The sequence below is a fragment of the Schistocerca gregaria genome, chromosome 4 (genome assembly GCF_023897955.1).
Source record: "Schistocerca gregaria isolate iqSchGreg1 chromosome 4, iqSchGreg1.2, whole genome shotgun sequence".
NCBI lineage: Eukaryota > Metazoa > Arthropoda > Insecta > Orthoptera > Acrididae > Schistocerca > Schistocerca gregaria.
The window spans coordinates 397944250-397963506 of record NC_064923.1 but is presented as its reverse complement, the minus strand read 5'-3'; the positions used below and the strand labels follow the sequence as shown (position 1 = coordinate 397963506).

Genomic DNA, 19257 nt, shown 5'->3' with positions numbered 1-19257 from the left:
CCTTCAAGGGGTATGGTGGAACTTTAGAGAGACAACTTTCCAGCTAGGGGAAACTGTTGCCAGTGAAACACTGTCACTAGATTTATCTCTCTTGAGATGCAAACTGGCTAAACTGTGAAACTGATTCACATGATACTGTGCTGGTCGACACTGGGAAGTTGCTGTGGGTTAATGTAGAACCAGAGTTGGCTGCTGATATGCCATGTGTAATAGAGCCACTAAAACAATGTACTGGAAACATCAAATGGCTCTGAGCACTATGCGACTTAAGTTCTGAGGTCATCAGTCACCTCTCAAAATGTCACATTGTTCTGTAAGAAGAAGCAATGTATATGAGCAGGACAGAGATTGTGGGAGAGTGGTACCCATGAATTAAGATAATGCTGGTGCTGATGAGGTAAAGCTGATAAAGGGACTGTTACCAGCTAATTTACATATCCTAGAGGAGGATGATTGGGACACATCAAATGTGTCACATGGAGCCTCTGATAAAACTGCATTACATAGGAATATAGAGCATTTTAAAGGAATAGAAATGTTGGAGGTAGAGAAATTGCTATTAGAGTTCAAGTGTTCATTTTTTGCTCATGATCCATTCCTGGCAACATCTGTGGTGCAACAGCAAATCCCAAGAGGGATGAAGCACTGGTATACCAAAAACCATATCATATACCTCAAAAAGAATCAATTTTTGTCAATAAAATGTAGCTGAGTGGATTAAAAATTCTACCTACAAAGTGGTGACAGGAGAATATACGTATAAATAAAAGATTTTACTTATGCAAGTTTTCAGAGCCAATGGATTTCTGCCAAAAGAAGGAACCACTGGCTCCGAAAGGTTGCATAAGTAGAACCTTTTTTTTTTATACATGTGATCTCCTGCCACCCGTTGGTGAGTAGATTTTTTATCTATTCAGTTGCCTTATTTCACGTACCTTGGGATTTACATCCAGTTATGGAGGATTTCATTTACCAGAAGGTAGCCAGGGGAATAATAGAGGAGAGCACTGGTTCATCAGGAGCTGCCATCATGGTCATACCCAAGAAGGTGGTAGGCAGTTCCAAAAAAATATAGAACCGTCTCTCACTACAGATATCTTAATAGTAAAACAATAACAGACGTGTACCTGATACCCAATATCACAGACACCATCAATAACTCCACCATGGATTTAAGAAGTGTGTGCAAGGTCTTAATCAGTACTGGGACACTGAAACATTGGCCCTTTTTTTTTTTTTTTTCTCCAATACAACCAATACGAGATTTTCCAGTTCCTAAGAACAGTAAGGAGCTGCAATTGCTTTTGAGGCTCACACCAACTGTTATAGGAAATTTTTAAAGGGGTTTGCAGATGTTGCAGGACTGCTAACACAACTATTGAAAAATGATGAGAAATTCAAGTGGATGAAGGAGTGTCAAGCCACATTCGAGTGATTAAAAAAAGCTTTGACATCAAGCTAGGTTAATTTTCCCATGCTATCAAATGGAGTTTGTGTTGTCATGTGATGCTTAGAACCAGGCATTGAGATTTGTTTTAAGTCAGGTGGTAGACGATGAGGAGCATCCTATGGTTTACACTTTGCAACAGCTAAATAAGTTGTAAAGGAACTGTTCCACAACAGAAAAGAAATGTCAACTTGATGCATGCAATTATATATTTTTGATGGTATTTGTATGGGAAGAAATTAAAGATAGTAACTGATCATCCAGCTCTACAGTGGTTATTATGGTTTAAAGATGCTTCTGGCAGGTTCACAATTCATAAGTTGGGCTTTGAGACTGAGTGAGTTTGATTATGAAGTTGTGCAGAAGGCAGGGAAGAAGCATGGAAGCACAGATGGGTTGAGTGGGAAGGTAATACTAGTACAGGCACTAGGTCACAGCCTTGCTCAGTGGCAAGCAGTGCAAGCTGCTGTCACTGACTGCAAGCTGTACTTGACACAACTGCAGTTGAGCATATGTGATAGCCTGTTCTGTAAGTCAACTAAGTTGGTGTTGCACATGATGATGTTGGCTAAGCTCTAGGAAGAAGTGTTAAAGGAAATGCACCACCACATGGTATCTGGCCCTGGAGGTTACAGGGCTTTGAACCACAGTGTAGTGGAATGCTACTGGAAGGGGTGGAAGAAAGATGCAGGCAAATACATAAAAGATTGAACAGACATGCACCATAAGCAAGTCTCATTTCAAAGGTTACCAGAGATTACTAAACCATTTTAAATGATAGGGATGGATATCATAGTTCCATTTCAACAGACAAGGGGAGATCATTTCAGTTTTAATTATACTGTGAAAAGGAAACTTGCTACTCACCATATGCAGAGGTTATGAGTAGCAGCTAGTCACAACAAAAAGACTGCTTTTGTCCAGTAACGCCTTTGTCAAAATTAGACCCCCCCCACACACACACACATGAGTGCAGTCTCAGGCAGCTGGAGCTACACTCAGACAGTGATGGTGTCTTCCTCTCACACACCATTGTGCTCCCTGCCGCCCTTGGATAAGCAGCTGCAGCAGCAAGTCGTATAACCCTAGCTTACTTATTTGTTAGATAGTTTAATTAATTTCTTTGCTTGTTTTTGGGTACTTGCATTGTTTAATTCATATATTTCGGGCGTATTATATTATTTGACAGTTGTAGCATCGTGCTTTAGTGTTTACTTCATAGATTCTTATTTAAATTGCGTGTGAGTTTCGTATAGGATGTGCAATTTCGAGTTTTAGTTACTGTAATCATAGATTCAGCAGATTGTAGCGCAGTCGTTAGGCATTTGTACAGGTTAGTTGATACATTCTTTGCGTGTTTCGCTTGCGTTATCTAGGCACGGACTCGTGTTTCGGTAACTGTTGTTAAACATCGATTAGAATGGACAGGGACTGCGATTGATGTGTTCGGATGAGGGCTGACTTGGCATCCCTTTGCTCACAGCTGAAATCGGCGCTGACTTCGGTCGCGCAGCTTGAGGCTGTTGCCAATGGGCACCACTGTGGGGAGCCGGACTTGGGTATCACGGGGATGTCAACCTCGTCCCGTCTGTCCCAAGATCGGTCTGCCGCTGTGGTTGCCCCGGTTGCTGCCCGCAGTGGGGCTGAGCCCTCGCCTGTGGTTGATTGGGAGGTCGTTCCAAAGCGTGGCAGGCAGCGAAAGGCGTCCCCGGAGGCTGATCAGAAAGCCTCCCCGGTGCGTCTGGCAAACCGGTTTCAGGCACTGTCTCTGGCTGAGCCAGATGCAGCTGCCTGCCCTGTTTCAGAAGATCATTCTCAGCCTTCAAGGTCCGGGCAATCGCAGAGGGTGGGCTTACTGGTAGTTGGGAGCTCCAATGTTAGGCGCATAATGGGGCCCCTTAGGGATACGGCGGCTAAGGAGGGGAAGAAATCCAGTGTGCACTCCGTGTGCATTCTGCGAGGAGTCATTCCTGATGTGGAAAGGGTCCTTCCGGATGCCATGAAGAGCACAGGGTGCAGCCAGCTGCAGGTGGTGGCACATGTCGGCACTAATGAAGTGTGTCGCTTTGGATCTGAGGAAATTCTCTCTGGATTCCAGCGGCTATCTGATTTGGTGAAGGCTGCAGGTCTTGCTTATGAGATGAAGGCAGAGCTCACCATCTGCAGCATCGTTGACAGAACCGACTGCGGACATTTGGTGCAGAGCCGGGTGGAGGGTCTGAATCAGAGGCTCAGACGGTTTTGCGACCGTATTGGCTGCAGATTCCTTGACTTGCGCCATAGGGTGGTGGGGTTTCGGGTTCCTCTGAATAGGTCAGGAGTTCACTACACTCAGCTGGCGGCTACACGGGTAGCGGAGGCTGTGTGGCGTGGACTGGGCGGTTTTTTAGGTTAGAAGGCCTCGGGAAAGTGCGGGATGGGCTGCAATGTTAAAGGGTGCTTGGCAATTACAGGACGTGCTTGGATCAAGGAACAGTCGGAATTATAGTTGTAAACTGTTGTAGTTGCGCTGGAAAAGTCCCTGAGCTTCAAGCGCTAATAGAAAGCACAGAAGCTGATATTGTTATAGGTACAGAAAGCTGGCTAAAGCCTGAAATAAGTTCTGCAGAAATTTTTACGAAGTCTCAGACGGTGTTAAGGAAAGATAGATTAGGCAGAATTGGTGGTGGAGTGTTTGTGTCTGTCAGTAGTGGTTTATCTTGTAGTGAAGTTGAAGTAGATACTCCGTGCGAATTGGTGTGGGTGGAGGTTATACTTAACAGCCAAAGTAAGTTAATAATTGGCTCCTTTTACCGACCCCCAGACTCCGATGATACAGTTGCGGAACAGTTCAGAGAAAGTTTGAGTCTCGTAACAAATAAATACCCCACTCATACGGTTATAGTTGGTGGATACTTCAACCTACCCTCGGTATGTTGGCAAAAATACTTGTTCAAAACCGGTGGTAGGCAGAAAACTTCTTCTGAGATTGTCCTAAATGCTTTCTCCAAAAATTATTTCGAGCAGTTAGTCCACGAACCCACGCGAATTGTAAATGGTTGCGAAAACACACTTGACCTCTTAGCCACAAACAATCCAGAGCTGATAGAGAGCATCATGACTGATACAGGGATTAGTGATCACAAGGTCATTGTAGCTAGGCTCAATACCATTTCTTCCAAATCCATCAGAAACAAACGCAAAATAATTATATTTAAAAAAGCGGATAAAGTGCCACTAGAAGCCTTCCTAAAAGACAATTTCCATTCCTTCCGAACTGACTATGTGAATGTAGACGAGATGTGGCTCAAATTCAAAGATATAGTAGCAACAGCAGTTGAGATATTCATACCTCATAAATTGGTAAGAGATGGAACGGATCCTCCGTGGTACACAAAAAAGGTCCGAACCCTGTTGCAGAGACAACGGAAAAAGCATGCGATGTTCAGAAGAACGCGAAATCCCGAAGATGGGCTAAAATTTACAGACGCGTGAAATTTGGCACGTACTTTGATGCGAGATGCCTTTAATAGGTTCTACAACGAAACATTGTCTCAAAATTTGGTAGAAAATCCGAAGAAATTCTGGTCGTATGTAAAGTACACAAGTGGCAAGATGCAGTCAATACCTTCGCTGCGCAGTGCCGATGGTACTGTTATCGACGACTGTGCCGCTAAAGCAGAGTTATTGAACGCAGTTTTCCGAAATTCCTTCACCAGGGAAGACGAATGGAATATTCCAGAATTTGAAACACGAACATCTGCTAGCATGAGTTTCTTAGAAGTAGATACCTTAGGGGTTGCGATTAGGTTCCTTTCAGATTACGCTGATACTATAGCTCCCTACTTAGCACTCATATACAACCGCTCGCTCACCGATAGATCTGTACCTACAGATTGGAAAATTGCGCAGGTCGCACCAGTGTTCAAGAAGGGTAGTAGGAGTAATCCATTTAACTACAGACCTATATCATTGACGTTGGTTTGCAGTAGGGTTTTGGAGCATATACTGTATTCAAACATTATGAATCACCTCGAAGGGAACGATCTATTGACACGTAATCAGCATGGCTTCAGAAAACATCGCTCTTGTGCAACGCAGCTAGCTCTTTATTCACACGAAGTAATGGCCGCTATCCACAGGGGATCTCAAGTTGATTCCGTATTTCTAGATTTCCGGAAAGCTTTTGACACCGTTCCTCACAAGCGACTTCTAATCAAGCTGCAGAGCTATGGGGTATCGTCTCAGTTGTGCGACTGGATTCGTGATTTCCTATCAGGAAGGTCGCAGTTCGTAGTAATAGACGGCAAATCATCGAGTAAAACTGAAGTGATATCAGGTGTTCCCCAGGGAAGCGTCCTGGGACCTCTACTGTTCCTGATCTATATAAATGACCTGGGGTGACAATCTGAGCAGTTCTCTTAGACTGTTCGCAGATGATGCTGTAATTTACCGTCTAGTAAGGTCATCCGAAGACCAGTATCAGTTGCAAAGCGATTTAGAAAAGATTGCTGTATGGTGTGTCAGGTGGCAGTTGACGCTAAATAACGAAAAGTGTGAGATGATCCACATGAGTTCCAAAAGAAATCCATTGGAATTCGATTACTCGATAAATAGTACAATTCTCAAGGCTGTCAATTCAACTAAGTACCTGGGTGTTAAAATTACGAACAACTTCAGTTGGAAGGACCACACAGATAATATTGTCGGGAAGGCGAGCCAAAGGTTGCGTTTCATTGGCAGGACACTTAGAAGATGCAACAAGTCCACTAAAGAGACAGCTTCCACTACACTCGTTCGTCCTCTGTTAGAATATTGCTGTGCGGTGTGGGATCCTTACCAGGTGGGATTGACGGAGGACATCGAAAGGGTGCAAAAAAGGGCAGCTCGTTTTGTATTATCACGTAATAGGGGAGAGAGTGTGGCAGATATGATACACAAGTTGGGATGGAAGTCATTAGAGCATAGACATTTTTCATGGCGGCGAGACCTTTTTACGAAATTTCAGTCACCAACTTTCTCTTCCGAATGCGAAAATATTTTGTTGAGCCCAACCTACATAGGTAGGAATGATCATCAAAATAAAATAAGAGAAATCAGAGTTCGAACAGAAAGGTTTAGGTGTTCGTTTTTCCCGCTCGCTGTTCGGGAGTGGAATAGTAGAGAGATAGTATGATTGTGGTTCGATGAACCCTCTGCCAAGCACTTAAATGTGAATTGCAGAGTAGTCATGTAGATGTAGATGTATAAGGAGAGAACTCACTCAGTACCAGTGTGAACCCTGTAAACTGCTTCAACAAATTTCAGAATATTGGTACATTCCATTCTTGATTTTCCATTGTTTGATTTCATTTTTAATAATTATTGGCCATTTCTCATGGTACATGGCAATGATTGCCATTCACAATCAGCAAGCAATTATGGTGGCATAAGTTGTGGTCACAACTGGTTGTTCAAGTCTGGTGCACCTGAAACATTAACCACGGAGCAAGGGGCAAATTTCATGTTGGACTTGATGCCACAAATATGTCATTTTCTATTTGTTCAAAAATTAAGAATAGTCTACTGCAACAACAAATTAATGGTAGAATGGAACATGTGCATTGTCCTATTGGTAGTGTGTTAAGTTTTTATGTAAACTCTCACCATATTGACTGGGTTACATACTTAACATTTGTTGTAGCAGCTTGCAGGGTTCACACTGGTTCCGAGCTCTCTCCTTATGCGGTGGTGTATGATAGGAAGATATGGTACCTTCATTGTCTGATTTGGTCAGACCAAAGATTGGCAGGGACAGGGAGTCAGAATTTTTGGCAAGACTCTAAGGGAAGTGTGGAGGCATGTACAGAGGGCAAAGACCAAGACCCTGGAATGCCATGAGGTGGTATGTTGATGCACGGGAAAATTGTTGCAGTATACGGTAGGGCTGTGGGTAATGTTATAAAGTCCATATACCACAAAAAGTAAAACAAAAAAAGTTTGTTATCAGATACTAGGGACCTCCCAAGATGTCACTGGTCACTCTCAATCTTCAGTTGGCCACTATGGCAGTGATAGTTCATGTTGAATGCTTAAGATCATTTCAAGAAATTGCAGAATCATTGCCACAAATATTGGCATCCACTGCTAAGAAGAGGTGAAAGAAAAAGAGAAAAGGGTGAATGCAAGGATGTTATGCAACATGTGTGCAAAATACTATATGGATTATGGTCAAGGAAATAGTGAGGAAAATTTTATTTTGTGTTACATTGTAATGTAATTAAGAGGTTAGGCTGAATTGCACTGTTAGTTAAGGTGTGGTATTGTGTGGTTACTACCATTGGAAACATTTTGTTGAAAAGTGTGTACTGAATAAGTTATTGCATGCCACAATAATTGGAGCTTTTATGTTGAGGATTCCTTATCTATGTTTGTGAGAGAATTATGTCAGGTGACATCACACATTTTGAAGGGGGAGGGACAGTAATTAGTTGCTCCTTCTTCTGCAGCTGTTGTACATCAGAGATAAAGATGAAGGGAATCCTATTGATGGCAGTATTTCACCTCTTCACTGTGGATGGAGTGGGAGTGGTGCAGTATCAGCAATTGGAAAGTAGACGGTGGTTCTCACCAGTCACCATTGACATTGAAACTAAACTTTAATGTGTGGGAGATGAGAAACAAAATGAGGAGTTGGAGGATGTGTTTTCAGGCTGTGATGAGAAGTGAAGAGGAAGGGTATATTTAGGTAAGTGTGGGGGAAGTACAATAAGTTGCATATGTCATACAAACAGTTGTGGGGGCAAATGCAGCAGGCAATAGATGTACACCACATACCTTCCAAAGGTCATTGGGGAGATCCCAGATTCGAGTTCCAGTCGAGGCACACATTTTCAGCAAGTCCCCAATGACGTACGTCAATGCCTATTTGCAGCTAGAGTGTCAATTTAATTATCATTTTATTCTAGAGAAGCTGCACGGTCATTAATGGTATCTGTTCTTTCAGGAACACATACTACCTTCATATATTGTGACAATTGTTTGTTGGCTAGGAAGACGTAAGGTTATTCACTACTCATATATTACACCACATGTTTCATCTATTGTTCTTTACCTTCTTATAGACCTTCATTTTCTCCAGTCTCCATAATTTTTATTTTCTTAATTAAATTATTTCTACATCTTTCATGAGCGCTCTGCTGGTCTCCTGGTCCGACAATTTTGAAAGCCCATCACATGCGTGGGCATACGACAGGCGTTAGATGGCGCTCCTAAAATTTGTGAATGCTGCTATTGCCACATCTGTGCTATATGCAGGTCACCTCCAATCCCCTCCCCCACCTCCTTGTGCCCCCACTCCCCTGTGCCCCCCCCCCCCCCCCACACACACACATACACCAGCATATCAGCACTCACAGCTGCGCTATAAAGCCAGCAGTGCAAGTGTCTGGATGTCAGTCGTGTTCTGATTGTGCTCTCAGTCATGTTCTGATTGTGCTCTCATATTGGTCATTGTACTCATCGTTGTTTTGTTCCTGCTATTGCCAAGTCTAGGCTCTCGATTTGGTTCAGTCTCCAGACTTGTCATTCTGCCATGTTGTCTTCACTGTCCATCCACCATTGTTTTTGTCTTTCCATAGTTTTTGGCAAGTCATTTTCATGTCTCCTTTTCATGTCTGATTTCAGTTACTATACTCTGTTTTTCTTTTCTTAGTTTGTTTTTATTCATGTACTTTTCAAGACAAATAGTATGCTTTTCTTGTAATTATCATATATTTTGTATTCAGAACTTAATATATACATTTACTTGTTCCGGACAAATTTGTTGTTACCCTTTTAAATGAAAATATATTTAAGATGTTTTTTACTTATTCTACATTCTTGAAGAGGATTTTATTTACAGTCAGGGGAAGGAACATTAGCATTATTTTTGTGTATACATGTTTTATGAAATGTTCTACATCCTTGAGGTTCTCCTCATTGTGAGTATATGGAATATAAGTAAATGCAGAGTATTCAGAAATTTCTGTTACAAGCTTCTAGGACATATAGGGGGAAATGAATACGTATTATTTTGCATAGGTACCCATGTTCAGAAAAGTAGTGTTTCCATTCTATGACAGTTTCAGTTCAGATGTGTAACCTGTCAGTGTCTGCTAAGGGAAAGAGAAAAGTATCAGAGTTGCTTGTCCTGGTATTCAATAAGGTAGACAGAATGTTGTGTACTATGTCAGATGGTCACCTGATGTCACTTAACATCACCCTGCTGTGACTCTTCTACAGACAAAGGAAGATCTGGTAGCATGAGTTCTGGCTCCTGCATTAGAAACTGAAGAGATGCCAGGTGGGATGGGGAGTGTTTACCAGAACATGCTTCATGGATACAAAGTCTGCAACTATGTTTGTGGTCACCATGTTGAGTTGCTGTTGTAATATATCAATAATGTTTTGTAAATACCATATGCTGGAGTTTCTTTTTGTTTTAGAATAATATAGAATAGAATAGAATAGAATAGAAACTTTATTGTCACATAACGTTTCATATACAATCAGATGATTGAGACATAGATGACTCATCAGTTTAAAGTTACTTTCTAATTGTAAGTATACTGAGTAATTACTGGTATTTTGTAATTTTAGGTACCACAAAATGATTTAAAATAATCATGTTTTAAATAAAGTAAAATTAAGAATAAATATTTCTTAAAGTAGTTTTTTAGCATGACAGAATAAAATGTAACATCAAGCACAGTTATTTGTGACATTCAGTCAAAAATTCTTCTACTCTGTAATAATATTTACTTGCAAGGTATTTTTTTAAAATTCTTCTGGTTCATAATTTTTAAATTTTCACAGACTTTATTTCCTAACCTCAGACCCATATAGTAATGTGTCTTCTCCAGTAGTTTTAGCCTATGATTTGGTAACCTATACTGATATTTGTTTCTTGTTTCATAATCATGCTTAAACAGGTTATCCTCAAATAGTTGTGGGTTTTGTTTAGAAAACTTAACTGTCTTGTAGATATAGAGACCAGGAATAGTCATAAGATCAAGGGACCTTGAACAGAGGTCTGCATGTTTGTTTGTTTTTCTGCATCTGCCATGGCTCTAATGATTCTTTACTGTAGCCTAAAGACTCATTGTAAGTTTGTTTTTCTGATCCCCAAAAAATTATACCATATATAATCACAGATACAAAATATGCATGATGTACAACTTTTTTGACTGGTGTTTCTATTATACTGCTTATAACATTCATTGCAAATATTAGACTATTTAGATGGTGACAGATGGCATTTACATGGTCTGTCCATAATAAATTCTTGCTCAGCATTACACCTAGAAATTTGCTACAGCTTGTGGTGGTAAAGTGATTGTCCTCATATGGTATTTCTAGTATATCCTGTACAGCGTGTTTTGTGGTAAAGTGAATGATTTGAGTCTTTGTTAGATTTAATTTCAGACCATTATTTCTCACTCAGGCCACAATTTCAGCCAGAGACTGCTGAAAGTCATAATACTAGAGTCTTAATGCTAACAAATGTGCTTAAGTCATAAATGGTTGTTTCATTATGTTTCCTTTTTAATTGTTACCTAATAATTGTACTGTATCACATATAACTCAATTCCTTAAATTAAAACTCTCATAGTATGGAAATGCTCTGGGCATGGGTTTCTGTTCAAAATATTATGAACTTGTGCCTCTCTAAAAGTGCTGGAAATTTGTAATTGGAATTTCTTAATGCCCTGTGTAATCTAATTTTCAGAATTTTCCATGTCATTCCTCCCAACTTCCTCCAATTTTGTGTTCTGTATTTTGTCTAACTTCTTTTCACTGTCTTCATTTCCCCTGTTCCTCCTGTCTGTCCTTGTCTCTCTTCATTCAATTAGTTATTTCATACGGTATTCCTTAGATAATCTATATATCAGATACCTAGATAAAAATCACAGACTGTGTTAAGAAATGAAGAAATCTTGTGTTTAAATTGGAAGCATGATGTATGCAGACAATTCGTGGTTGAAAAACTCTGTTAATAATATAAAGAACTAAAAGAATAAACAATTTTAAGTTGTATTACACTGGCAAATCCTGGGTGGAATACAGACAGTGATATGAAGAAAGAGAACCTTTTACTATGACAGACTGATAAAAATTTTTAAACTTCGTCTTGTAATTCTTAACATTTGTCTTTATGCTGGCTTTACAACAAACAAATTTCTTTGCTTTATTTCTTCTTTATTTACTGCATGTGATGCATATTATTTTGCTTTGTATATTTCTGTGCATATTTCATGTCAGGAGAAGAAATTTCATCCATTTGTTACAGAAAAAGATATGTTTATTGTTTCCACTGTCCAAACGGTCCCAGCCAGACACCAGTCGTCATTGATCCTACCGGTACATATTTCAGGTAACTAGAATTTCTGAATGGTTGAATAGTAACTGTGTCATGCATAAACTTAATGCTATGTGTATGCAGATAGTAATTCTACAACTACTTTTTATTAACATGTGCATTTTATAAATTCTGGATTTGGTTTTCAAACAATGGAATATCCAGGATGGAATGTAACACTATTATGAAAAGGAAAGTTGCTACTCACCATATAGTGGAGATGATGTGTTGCTGATAGGCCCTACAAAAAGATTATCACAATATAAGCTTTCAGCTAACAAGGCCTTTGCCAATAATAGACGACACACACACACACACACACACACACACACACACACACACACAGCGTGTGTCGAGTGGCCACCCAGATTCAGGAACCATGTCACAGATTGTGCAGCCCCTTGCACCAGAGGTCTGAATCCTCCCTTGGGCATAGATGTTCGTATTGTTCTCACCTTAAGCTAGTTTAATTAGTGTGTAAGTCTAGGGACTGATGACAGCAGTTTGGTCTATTATTAGGAATTAAAACACACACACACACACACACACACACACACACACACACACACACACACACACACACACACACACACACAAATGTAACTCACACACACATGACTGCAGCCTCTGGCAGCTGAAGCCACATCGTATCACATCTCAATGCACTCATCTTGTGTTGAAATGGGTTGCATCATCTTTAGATTTCCAGTATGAGTACCAGATTAGTCTCATCAATGGGTGCAAACTGCAACTACTTACAAATTATATGTGCCATAGTTGTCTTAACTGAGCTGTTTGTGGGAGATTCGTGAAGCAACTTTGAGATAATAACATCACTGAAGTGAAAGGAAACCATCAATGTGCTGTCTGCATTTTAAGAAGTCCAAACGGACTAGTCACATAATTCTGGTTATATGAATTGTGTTACTAATGTTTGAGTGTACAAACTTCTTTATTTGATACTTGTACCATGTTTTTAGAGTGTAGCCATTACCAATCAGAATGTTTTATTTTTTTTATTTTTTTTGTGCAAATGCATAAAAAGTGAGAAGAACCAAAATTTAACATCAATATGCCATTCCAGTGCCAGATTAAAACTTAACAAATCTCAATCTGACATTGGAATGGGATAATGTTGTGAAATTTTGGTCCTTCTCCTTTTCCATGCATTTACACAAAAATTTTTTTGTCACTGCTTAACTGGATAATGACACCAGCCCAAAATCATGATAGTTATATCAAATAAAGAAGTTTGTACAGTGAATTAGTGGAAAAAAAATCATTGAGAGATTATCATATCTACATCTACATCTACATTTATACTCAGCAAGACACCCAATGGTGTGTGGCGGAGGGCACTTTATGTGCCACTGTCATTACCTCCCTTTCCTGTTGCAGTCGCGTATGGTTTGTGGGAAGAACGACTGCCAGAAAGCCTCCGTGCGTGCTTGAATCTCTATTATTCTACATTTGTGATCTCATCGGGAGATATAAGCAGGGAGAAGCAATATATTCAATACCTCTTCCAGAAATGCACCCCCTTGAAACCTGGACAGCAAGCTACACCACGATGCAGAGTGCCTCTCTTGCAGAGTCTGTCACTTGAGTTTGCTAAACATCTCCGTAATGCTATCACACTTACCAAATAATCCTGTGATGAAACATGCCACTCTTCTTTGGATCTTCTCTATCTCCTCTCTCAACATGACCTGGTGCAGATCCCACACTGATGAGCAATACTCAAATATAGGTCAAACGAGTGTTTTGCAAGCCACCATCCTTTGTTGATGGACTACATTTTTTAAGGACTATCCCAATGAATCTCAACCTGACACCAACCTTACCAACAATTAATTTTATGTGATCATTCCACTTCAAATCATTCCGTACGCATACTCCCAGATATTTTACAGCGGTAACTGCTATCAGTGTTTGTTCTGCTATCATATAATCGCACAATAAAGGGTCCTTCTTTCTATGTATTCACGGTACATTACATTTGTCTGTGTTAAGGGTTAGTTGCTACTCCCTGCACCAAGTGCCTATCTGCTGCAGATCTTCCTGCATTTTGCTGCAATTTTCTAATGCTGCAAATTCTCTGTATACTACAGCATCATCTGTGAAAAGCTGCATGCAACTTCCGACACTATCTACTAGGTCATTTATATATATTGTGAAAAGCAATGGTCTCATAACATGCCCCTGTGGCTCACCAGACGTTACTTTAATATCTGTGGATGTCTCTCCATTGAGAACAACATGTTGTGTTCTGTTTGCTAAAAACTCTTCAATCCAGCCACACAGCTGGTCTGATATTCTGTAGGCTCTTACTTTGTTTATCAGACGACAGTGCGGAACTGTATCGAAAGCCTTCCAGAAGTCAAGGAAAATGGCACCTACCTGGGAGCCTGTATGTAATATTTTCTGGGTCCCATGATCAAATAAAGTGAGTTGGGTCTCACACAATCGCTGTTTCTAGAATCCATGTTGATTCCTACAGAACAGATTCTGGATTTCCAGAAATGACATGATATGTGAGCAAAAAACATGTTCTAAAATTCTACAACAGATCAATGCCTATAGTTTTGCGCATCTGCTCGATGACCCTTCTTGAAAACTGGAACTACCTGTGCTCTTTTCCAACCATTTGGAACCTTCTGTTCCTCTAGAGACTTGCTGTACACGGCTGTTAGAAGGGGGCAAGTTCTTTCATGTACTCTTTCTTTCTTTCACTAGTGCCATGTCCTGTGCTGAGGCAGGGTCAGCGTTGTTACGAACAGATTGGGCAATGTTAGTGGAAAGGGGTGGCCGGATGCCCTCCCTGCCACCACCTTTCGTGTACTCTGTGTGGAATCGAATTGGTATCCCATCAGGTCCAGTGGACTTTCCTCTGTTGAGTGATTTCAGTTGCTTTTCTATTCCTTGCACACTTATTTCAATGTCAGCCATTTTTTGTTCATGCGAGGATTTAGAGAAAGAACTGCAGTGCGGTCTTCCTTTATGAAACAGTTTTGGAAAAAGGTGACACATGTCATCCTCTGTTTCAATGCCATTATCATCCCAGAGTTTTCATCCACTTACTGATTTAACTTAAGACCAGAACTTCCTAGGATTTTCTGTCAAGTCGGTACATAGAATTTTACTGTTGAATTCACTGAACGCTTCACACATAGCCCTCCTTACACTAACTTTGACATCATTTTGCTTCTGTCTGTCTCAGAGGTTTTGGCTGTATTTAAATTTGCAGTGAAGCTCTCTTTGCTTTTGCAGTAGTTTCCTAGCTTTGTTGTTGAACCACGGCGGATTTTTCCCATCCCTCACAGTTTTACTCGGCACGTACCTGTCTAAAACGCATTATACAATTGCCTTGAACTTTTTCCACAAACACTCAACATTGTCAGTGTCAGAGCATAAATTTTTGTTTTGATCTGTTAGGTAGTCTGAAATCTGCCTCCTATTACTCTTGCCACACAGCTAAACCTTCCTCCCTTTTTTTATATTCCTATTTACTTCCATATTCAGGGATGCTGCAACGGCCTTATAATTACTGATTCCCTGTTCTGCACTTACAGAGTCAAAAAGTTTGGGTCTGTTTGTTACCAGTAGGTCCAAGATGTTATCTCCATGAGTAGGTTCTCTGTTTAATTGCTTGAGGTAATTTTCACATAGTGCACTCAGTATAATGTCACTCGATGCTCTGTCCCTACCACCTGTCCTAAACATCTGAGTGTCCCAGTATATATCTGGTAAATTGAAATGTCCACGTAAGACAATATATCTTGCTGAGGAAATTTGTGTGAAATTTATTCCAAATTTTCTCTCAGTTGTTCTGCCACCAATGCTGCTGAGTCGGGAGGTCGGTAAAAAGAGCCAATTATTAAACTAGCTCGATTGTTGAGTATAACCTCCACCCATAATAATTCACAGTGACTATTCACTTCTGTTTCACTACAGGATAAACTACTACTAACAGCAACAAACACGCCACCACCGGTTGCATGCAATCTATCCTTTCTAAACACCGTCTGTGCCTTTGTAAAAATTTTGGCAGAATTTATCTCTGCCTTCAACCAGCTTTCCATGCCTATAACGTTTTCAGCTTCGGTGCTTTCTGTCAGCGCTTGAAGTTCCGGTACTTCACCAACGCAGCTTTGACAGTTTACAATTACAATACCAATTGCTGCTTGGTCCCCGCATGTCCTGACTTTGCCCCACACCCTTTGAGGCCGTTGCCGTTTCTGTACTTGCCCGAGGCCATCTAACCTAAAAAACCACCCAGTCCATGCCACACAATCCCTGCTACCCGTGTAGCTGCCTGCTGCGTGTAGTGGACTCCTGACCTATCCAGTGGAACCCGAAACCCCACCACTGTATGCACAAGTCGAGGGAATCTGCAGCCCACATGGTCACAGATCCGTCTCAGCCTCTGATTCAGACCCTCAATAGTTTATAAAAATGCAAAGTTATGATGATGGTGACAATACAGTACCATGGACATTTAAAAATCAGTAATTCAGTGAGACAATAGGAAGCATACACATATTGGAAACTAGTTATGAACATGTTAATACTGGAAAGTGGTTGTTTAGTTTACATGTTGTATGTAGATGTATTAAGTTGCATGTATTTACATATTATATGTTGTTATATGTAATGTTGTATATTGAAATTTGCATACACGTTTCTTGTATGATGTAAGTATTTACAATTTTAATGTCTTACAGAAGTGAAATGTTGCCTTAGGAGACAAAAGCCATCTCATTATTTTTAGACTTGGCTGTACCAAATAACTACAGTATTTCCATCACACACCTACAGCTGATCATTTAGTGTTTCAGAAGATTTGTAATGGTCTATAAATGAGACACTGTTGTCATAGACCATTTAAATTGATATATTTCAACAAAACCTTTGCCAACAGCTGGAGAGAAGGTCAGGTGCATCTGAAGGACAGTATCAATAATAATGAATTAAGGATAAGTCTTCCATTGCTCAGTGTCATGAGAGAGTATTCAACAACTTGAAGTAATTGCAAAGATAAAATAATGGCTTTTGCACATGCTTTACTACGACATTGCTTGCAGGTCATAAATGTGTGTCAGTTCTGACCAGTAAAACAAGGGTTGGTGCTGTCATTTATGAAATTCATGTGTAATGTTATCCTTTTGAGATATCATACAATTCGTATTTCCTCTTCGTTGAAGCAAACCTTGTGATGAATACCATTATAGCAAGAGCAAACACAATTTATGGAACATAGTACTTTAAAGAGCAACACATAAGATACAGGTTGTGTGTAACACTGAACACATTGGCCAGACAACAGTAATACAGTGTAAAGAATAAGCCATGTACTTGTTTTTGATTGTTTAAATAATGCTGTTTCTTTGGCAGCTCACCAAAGCATGCCACGGTGACCCCTATAAGCACACCTGTGAACTGTATGGACACTCGTGCTCTGAAATCGTGCATGCTATGAGTGAAGGTACATCACCCCTCCTTTCTAGGGGATGGGAAAACTACATACCTACATCACCACAAACATCAGACACAGAAAAACGCATGATACAGAAAAAAGAGCACTGGTGTAATGAAGAACGGGTGAATTGGGGAGGGGGTGGGGGGGAATTGATCTCACATGGTACTGAGATTATGAATCACGGAAAACACCAGTGATGGTGCTGACATCCATTTTGTTGCCCAATGATGGCAGGTGCTGCAGCATGTGGCAGGCAAGCACTGGCGAGTATGGGTGGAAGTCATGAGGAAAGGGCTGGCTCACTGTCCCCCCACTCATAAGAAGCCATAGGGCAGGACGGGCATGGTGTCTTCATCGTGACATCCACATCAAGGTCAGCATTGATGGCCTCACAGAACCCAACAACAGAAGCAGAGGCAGCGGTGGTGGCTGCAATGTCAGGTGCCATGGGAGCTGCATTGGTGATGGCTGCTAATGAGTCGGGGAGGGGGGTAGGGGGAGGGGGTAGGAGGAGGCAGGCAGTGACCCCAGGCACTGATCTGCCAGGCAGCAACTCCCTCTGGAGTGGAAACTGGACCATCTGAGACACAGAAACAGGCACTGGCAGGGGTGGGGGCAGGAGAGGCAGTGGGCCATCTGAAACGGGCTCCACCATGTGCAGCCAGAGGTGGTTGAAGTTATGGGACCACCCATCAGGAGTGTGGACAATGCACAGGAATCTGCCCCAGTGACACTAGATGATGTCAGGACCCCAGTTAAACTGATGGCCAGAAACACATGCCCAAACAGATATACCCATCTGAACCATTGTGGAGCTGGAGATGCCAGCAGTCATGGTGTTGGATGCAGCATGTTAAGGAGGGTCCATGGTTGATGTCAAAAAGGTCTAAAGCAGCTTCAGGAGACCTGCCAGATACATACTTCTGCATCTGAGTTTTAAACATCTGAACCATGCATTCAACCTCACCATTAGTTTGAGGATGAAATGGGGCTGTTAGATGGCGAGCACCACTAGCCTGACAAAAAGATACAAATTCTTGAGAAACAAACTGGGAGCTGTTATTGATTACCATAGTATAGGGAAGTTCTTCAGTTGCAAAAATCTTAGACATGACTGAAATAGTGGCCACTGCAGACATGGATGGGCAACATGCATGTAGAAAAACTTGGAATATGCATCCACTACAGTGAGCCAACAGTAATTTAGGAATGTCCAAGCAGAATTGATATGTAGATGCTCTCATGTGTGCTGCAGTGTCAGCCAGGGGTAAAAAGGTGGGGCCACCTGTTGCTGAACACAATAGTGCAAGCAGCAATAAACTGCATATGTCCCCATCTTTGGCCCGCCAATACACATACTGGGGGGAGCCAAAGCTTAGGTATGAGAAGTCCCCCAATGACCAACAGGCAGAAGTTGCAGTTCATTACAGTGTAAGAAAACAGGAATCACAACACAGGGAGTAGCATCCCCTGTAGGGACAAAAGAACCCCATCACACACTGAAGGGCAGTGCTGGAGGGAGAAATAATTATGTAAGGGATACAAGGCACACCACAAGGGTTTTATCGGCCAACCACACTGTATAAAAGACAGGCCTGACTATGTACAAGACCCATGGTGACAGTCAATGCTATTGTGGCACTAGAGGTGGAAAAACCATTGACTGCCTTCGTGTTCTGTGTATCTAAATAGAAACAAAGCAACTTGTGCTAATCAAATGGTGGGTCCGGCCCAATTGGAAGGTGATATAAGGCATTGGCATTTGCGTGTTGCACTGCCAGCGAGTAATGGATCTAATAATCATAAGAGGAGAAGGGGAGAGCCCACTGCTGCAAATAGCGTGCTGCCTTGCCCAACATGGCAGCTGGAGGGTTAAAAAGAACAACCAATGACTCGTTATCCGTGATTAAAGGGAAATTGTAACCATAGAAGAACATATGAAATTTCTTGAGGGTGAAAACAATCACTAAAGCC

At 41.1% G+C, this 19257-nt stretch overlaps 1 protein-coding gene across 1 annotated transcript in view; it reads left to right on the top strand.

Moving 5' to 3' along the window:
• LOC126266841 (FAD-dependent oxidoreductase domain-containing protein 1-like) overlaps positions 1 to 19257 on the top strand; it is a 176409-nt gene that overhangs the window by 92476 nt on the left and 64676 nt on the right. Inside the window, exon 6 of the mRNA XM_049971409.1 lies at positions 11736 to 11819. Coding sequence (XP_049827366.1) covers positions 11736 to 11819 — 84 coding nt within the window. The remainder of the gene's footprint in view (positions 1 to 11735; positions 11820 to 19257) is intronic.